Below are 6535 nucleotides of genomic sequence, written 5' to 3' on the forward strand. Positions count from 1 at the left end.
GTAGCGCGCTCCGAGGTGCCCACTTCAGACCCCAGCACGGATTCGGCGCCGATGGGCACCGAGCGCGGATTGGGCGCCGAGCGTGGATTGGGCACCGGAATAAGCGCAGCAACGCATTCCTCGGGAATCTTCCTGCAGGCAAGAAGCCCAACACTGCTCACCTAAGTGTCTGTGTAAGTGCTAGAGTTTATAAAACTGCCTGCTCTCCGATCAGAGCCCAGGGAAAAGGAACCATCTATTCCTGGCGGGATCCCCACAGGAGGCCCAGTGCCTGAGTGGCGGAAGCGGAATCGGAGCCAGCCCTAGGTCACTGAGACCATCAAGACAGTCCCCTACATAGCATGGATCCCCAGCCCACCTTCGACTGTGGTCCCAGCCCAGAGCCCTCCAGGTAGGCAAGCCATCTCTCAGTAACTACCCTCTGGTGAATGAAATCCACCCTAAGCCCTGTTATCTGGCTGCCACAGCGGGGCCCACATTCCTGATGCCTCAGGCGCACACAACATCCTTGCTTGCACATGCAGGGTTCCCACTAAAGCCCCGTGTGTCCCCTGTGCAATCAAAACCCCACGATGTTGCCAAGTCGTTTCTGCACGGGCTGTTTTCCACTCTGTTTAGCAGATAAAGCAGTATGAGGAAACAAAATTGAGCAAATGCAAATGGGAATTTCGGAAAGAGACTTTTTTTGGTAACTGGTCATTGCCTGGAATACCCATAACCTGGTTAACAATTTCCCCTAAGGGCCTCTTCCGTATTCCCCACGCATATTCACAACCTCACAAAACCTAAAATATTCACCTGCAGACAGACTACACTGCCAAAAGTCTTGGTGAAAGATTGCATCACTTCAAAACTGGACCTGTAAGTTCCGGATCTTATAAGCAAACAGCTGAAACAGGAACCTGTTTGCTATCCAACCCTTGGCGTATAACAACTGATAACCAACCGTGAAAACAAAACAAATCAGAGAATTTACTTTTTAATTCTTGCAGGGCTCCCAGAGTGATACTGTGTTGTAATAATTTATTGTTTAAATAAGTCAACCGAAACATTGCCTTTCTTGGCGATAGTTTGGTCTCATAATTAAGGTCACCTGTCTGCACCAGCCGACCCTGTCCACAGGCAGGCCCCCTTAAGGAGCCGCTGTGTCTCCCAATTCCCACACCCTCTATTTGTCCCCTCTCCCTGGCCCTGCAGACCCTGTCCAGCACTCGGGGGTCGGCAGCATGGAGCACCAACACTTTGCTGCCAAGCATTAGGCTGGCTGAGCTGAGACCACCTCGCTCTTCTGCTCACCTCCAGCCCCAGAGCAGGCCAGCGGGATTCCCACACTGGCTCCACCACCAAACTGGGCAGGCCTCTAAGTAACACCCAAATTATAAGCCCGTGTCCGGGAGCAGAAGCCAAGATCAAACGAGGCTATGCTTTTCAAAGAGCTCCCTGACAGACGAGCACACATAAGCCGGATTGTTATTATCTGGAGGAGACAGAAAAGAGACACCACGGGACCGAACTCCAGCCATATTACAGGGTGACTCAGGGAACCATCCAGCAATTTCCAACCAGCACATGGGGCGGGCAGTGACCTTTGATCTTTCCAGACAGGCGGAGGGCTGACTGCAGAGCATCGCCAGGCAAACCAGACAACTCAGATAACCCTGGAGACCAACTTTTAATAGCACAATCGGGAGCACAGCCCACTGAGGAAAGCGCCAAAAAAAACCCCCCAGTCTTGAACTTGAAGCAGCCCAGGCCTGCTCCCAGCAAAAGTGCTGACGGAAGCAGTGTCGGACCCCTCGCACTCCCTCGACCTAGGTGCGGAGCACCCCCCCAGCTTGCGGCACCAGCCATCCAACCGGAGGCCACAGATCCCCAAAGAGTTGCCTGGGCCTTGCCCAGATGCGCCCCAGCACGTCGGGCGGGCCCCCGGCAGGTCCCTGCGGTTCTCGGGGCAGCCACTCACCAGAAACAGACACCTCCATGAGCGCCTCCAGCGGCCGGTTGTTGTCCAGGTCCCGGCTGAGCTGCAGCTCGCCCGTGGTGGGGTCCAGCAGCAGCAGCTGGAGCTCATTGCCCTGCAGGAAAGTGTAGTTGAGGCTGTCTGAGAGGTCGGGGTCGTGAGCTGGGATGCGGCCGATCACGCCCGTTGGGAAGCTGTTGGACTTATTGGTGACGTAGTTGTTGAAGAGGATCTGGAAGTCGGGCAGCACAGGCGGGTTGTCATTCTGGTCCAGGAGGCGGATGTGCACAGTGGCCCGGCTCACCAGCGGGGCCGAGGTGGCCTGCACCACCAGCACGTAATCCCGCCGGACCTCGAAGTCCAGCTCAGCCAGGGCACGCAGGTCGCCGCTCAGCAGGTCCAGCTGGAAGACCTCGGGCACGTTGCCTTCCACGATCTGATACATGATCTGGGCGTTGGGGCCTTCGTCGGGGTCACTGGCACGAATCCTTGCCACCACGGACCCCACAGGGCTGTTCTCCTCCACAAACAGCTCCAGCTCGTCCCTCTCAAACACTGGGGGGTTGTCATTAATGTCCAAGACGCTCACCTGGATGTCCACCGAGGCACTGAGGGGTGCGGGGCTCCCCCGGTCCACAGCTAGCGCCCGGAGGCTGTACACGGCCACGTTCTCCCGGTCGAGCCGGCGCTGGGTGCGGATCACGCCGGACGTGGGCTCGATGTAGAAGTCCCCATCACCGTCGTCCCCACCCTGGAAGGTGTACAGCAGACGGCCGTTGGGGCCTGAGTCCCGATCTGTGGCCGAGACCTGGAGGACGCTGGTGGACGGTGGCGCATCCTCAAAGACGGAACCCTGGTAGAAGTCCCGCAGGAAGCGGGGTGCATTGTCGTTGGCATCGAGGATGAGGATCTCCAGGGAGGTGGTGTCGGACTTTTGAGGGATGCCATTGTCCCGAGCGGTGATGGCCAGCGTGTAGGCGGCTTGGTCCTCATAGTCCAGCTCGGTCATGGTGTAGATGGTGCCAGTGTCCGGGTCGATGCGGAACTGTGGAACAGGGTCCTCCAGCACATAGGTGATGCGTGCATTTTCACCCGTGTCCTCGTCGGTGGCACCAATGGTGGCAATGGAGGTGCCCACCGGCCGGTCCTCGCTGACACTCACGGTGTAGTGCGAGCTCTGGAAGACCGGCCGGTGGGTGTTGGCGTCAGTGACGTTGATGAAGACCTGCGCGGTGTGCGAGCGAGTGCCATCGGAAGCGGTCACCGCCAGCACGTACTGCCGCTCCTGCTTGTAGTCCAGCGGCAGCGCCAGGGTTATGAGGCCGCCGCCACTCTGGCTGCTGAGGGCAAAGCGGTTGCGGGTGTTGCCGCCGGAGAGCTGGTAGGTGATCACGCTGTTGGCGTCCCGGTCGCGCGCCCGCAGGGTCAGCACGCTGCTCCCCACTGCGGCGTCCTCATTCAGACGCAGCTCGTACACGGGCTGCGTGAACACCGGGTCGTTGTCATTTACGTCCAGCACCGTGATGGACACGCTGGCCGAGGAGCTCATGGCCGGCGAGCCGTGGTCCACCGCCTCCACCCCGAAGCTATAGTGCTCCACCTCCTCGCGGTCCAGCTCCGCGCACACGGTGATCCAGCCAGAGCTGTTGTGGATCTGGAAAGGGAACTCCGGGGGAGAGCCAGGGTCCTGGGACACAGGACCGCCACCACCCAGGGAGGTCGACGCGGTGTCCACCAGGCGATAGCGCAGTCGGGCGTTCTCGCCTGCGTCCGCGTCCACCGCCTGAATGTGCAGCACCGAGTGGCCGAGAGGCACGTTTTCCAGCACAGCTGCCTGGAAGGGGCTGCTCACAAAGATGGGGGCGTTGTCGTTCACGTCCAGCACCTGCACCAACACCAGCCCCGAGGAATTGATGAGTGGAGGCCGGCCCCCATCCTGGGCCTTGATGCGGAGCGTATACTCCCTGATGGCCTCAAAGTCCAGCGGGTTGATCACGTCCAGGCTGCCGCTCAAAGAATGCAGGTAGAACTGCCCCTTCAGGTTCCCGCTGACGATGCTGTAATGGATGGCCGCGTTCTGCCCTTGGTCTCGATCTGTGGCCTGCACTCGCAGCACAGGTGTGTTGACTGCCACGTCCTCGGGCACCTGCACCAGGTAGCGCTTCTCGCTGAACTGGGGGTAGTTGTCATTCTCATCCTCCACCACTATGTGGACGGTAGCGGTGGCGCTGAGCGGGCCCGGGTTGCGGCCCTGGTCGTTGGCCTCCACCAGCAGCTGGTAGGCAGCCCCTTCCTCCCGGTCCACCGCCGCCCGGGTGCGCACCACGCCCGAGCGGGCGTCGATCTCGAAGACGCCGCCTGCGCCCTCCAGCAGCCGGTAGCGCATGTTGGCGTTGGAGGGCGCGTCGCCATCGGTGGCACGGATGGTCAGCACCTCGTAGCCCACCTCGAGGTTCTCACGCACGCGCTCACGGTACTCGGACTGCTCGAAGACCGGACTGTGGTCGTTGGTGTCGCTCACTGTGACGGTGAGGTAGGTGGCGGCCGAGCGCCGCGGTGAGCCGTGGTCCACAGCGCTCACCTTGAGCACATGCGTGTCCTTGGTCTCGCGGTCCAGGGCGCGGGCAGTGCTCACCGCGCCAGTGGCCGTGTCGATGAGGAAGTAGCCATTGGAGCGCTCATCGAACAGTGCCTCCATCTGGTAGCTCAGGCGCCCCGCCTCGCCTTCGTCCGGGTCGTGCGCGCGCAGCTCGATGACCGTGGTGCCCGCCGGCTCGTTCTCGGGCACCGATACTTGGTAGCTAGGCAGCGGGAACTGAGGGGTCGTGCTGCCGCCAGCGCCCCGCCGAGCCCGCCGCGCCGCCACGGCCCCGGCCTGGGGCTGGGTCGGCGGCGACTGCGACTGCGACAGCGACGACGCCGGGGAGGTCGTCCCCGCGGCCGCCTCCAGCGCCAGCTCCATCTGGATGGCGCCGGCCCCGCGCCGCAGGGCGCACAGCTGGCGCAGGCGGGCCGAGCCCCCGGGCGGCAGGCAGACGGATCGGCGTGGGCAGCGGGATCCGGGGGGCGGCAGGCAGCTACAGGCGGGGAAGGCGGTCAGGGCCGCGAGCGCCGAGTGCAGCGTGGCCCCGCCACTGTCGCCGCCGCCGAGGGCCGGGAAGCAGAGCACGGCGCCGGGCCCCGGCACCGTGAGCACAGCCCGCGCCCGCAGCTCCGCGCTGGTGGCACGTCGGCGCCGGAGCCGGGCGCCGCAACCGGGGCCGTGCGCGCGCACCCTCAGGCGGAGGCTCAGCGCCGTCGGGGCGGCGCGGGCCGCCAGGCGGACGAGCAGCGGCAGCGGGCGGCCCCCCAGGCGCACGCAGCCCCGGGGCCCCGCGCCCGGCCCGCGCCGCCGCCCCGCCAGTCGCCCGTCTCGGCTCACGTCCAGCAGCTCCCGCAGCGCCCGGGGCGTGCGCGCGGCGTCCAGCCCGTAGGTCCAGCCCGGCCCGAGAGCGAAGGCGCGGGCGCCGCCGGGCACGCGCAGCTCCCAGGCGGCCGCCCGCAGCCCCAGCGCGGGTAGGGCGGCGGCCGCAGCCAAGAGCAGCAGCGCGGGCAACACGGGAGGCGGCGGCGGCGCCATGGCCCGGAGCCCGAGCCCGAGCCCGAGCTGGGCGCCCGAGCACAATCCATGCACCCGGCGCGGCTCCGCATCCACCCGGCGCGGCCGGGGGAGGGCTCCTGCGCGCCCCGCGCCGGGCCCTCGGGGCGGCCCGCGCCCTGCCTCCCCGGGGGCCCCGGCGGGGACACCGGGGGCCGCGCTCCCGGTCTCCCCCGCAGCTTCCACTTCGAGAGCACTTTGCGAAAGTTTGCGAAGTTGGTTTCAAGATGGCTCCTCTGCGCGTCCCGGGAGGGCGCCGCGCATCAACCTGCGGCTGCGGCGGCTCCCGGCGGCTCCAGGTGGTTCCCGCGCGAGCTCAGCCGGGCGGCGTGGGAAGCGGGGCGGGCCCGGAGCAGGGCGGGGGCAGCGCTCCCGGAGGGGCTGGGCCGCACCGCGCCGCTCGGACCCGGGCGGCCGGCTGCTGCCTGGGCGGTGCGCTCGGCCGGCGCCCCCTCTGCCCGCGCTCTCCCCGCCCCCGGCCCAGCTGGGCCCCGCCCCCGGCCCCGCCGCGTATTGTTCAGCCCCGGGGGGAGCCTGCCCGGAGGTGCGCGCCGGGAGGATCGCTATGGAGACGCGGGGGCGCAGCCGGGGCGGGGGCTGGAGGCTGGGCCCACTCCCCTGCGGCCTCCCCACCGGCCCTCCCCGGGGGGCGGGGCCGAGGGAGCCGGGCCGGGAAAGGCGGGGCAGGGGGGCCCCCCGGCGGCCGCTACCAGTGGGGCGTTGGCTCTGGTGGTCCCGGGCGGGGCGCGGCCCGAAGCCCCCCCACCCACCACCACGCGGGCAGAACTGATCCACGGAGAGCGCCGCCCGGGCCGCCGCGCAGGCTGGACCCGGGAGGGGAGAGGGCGGGTGCTGAGGTGCCCGGGAGGGAGCCGGATTGCCCGCCCCGGGTCGGGGACGGCGGCCACGACTGGAGGAAGGTTACACATTCACAGCAC

The 6535-nt window shown here is 66.0% G+C and overlaps 1 protein-coding gene across 1 annotated transcript in view; it reads right to left on the reverse strand.

Moving 5' to 3' along the window:
* CELSR1 (cadherin EGF LAG seven-pass G-type receptor 1) overlaps positions 1–6042 on the reverse strand; it is a 133964-nt gene extending 127922 nt beyond the window's left edge. The window contains exon 1 of the mRNA XM_081822660.1: positions 1964–6042. Within this exon, the coding sequence (XP_081678786.1) occupies positions 1964–5579 (3616 nt within the window). The 5' untranslated portion in view covers positions 5580–6042. The remainder of the gene's footprint in view (positions 1–1963) is intronic.
* Between the last annotated feature and the right edge of the window lie 493 nt (positions 6043–6535).

This window comes from Leptonychotes weddellii, chromosome 5, assembly GCF_054177405.1.
Source record: "Leptonychotes weddellii isolate Sample4059 chromosome 5, ASM5417740v2, whole genome shotgun sequence".
NCBI classification, from domain to species: Eukaryota; Metazoa; Chordata; class Mammalia; order Carnivora; family Phocidae; genus Leptonychotes; species Leptonychotes weddellii.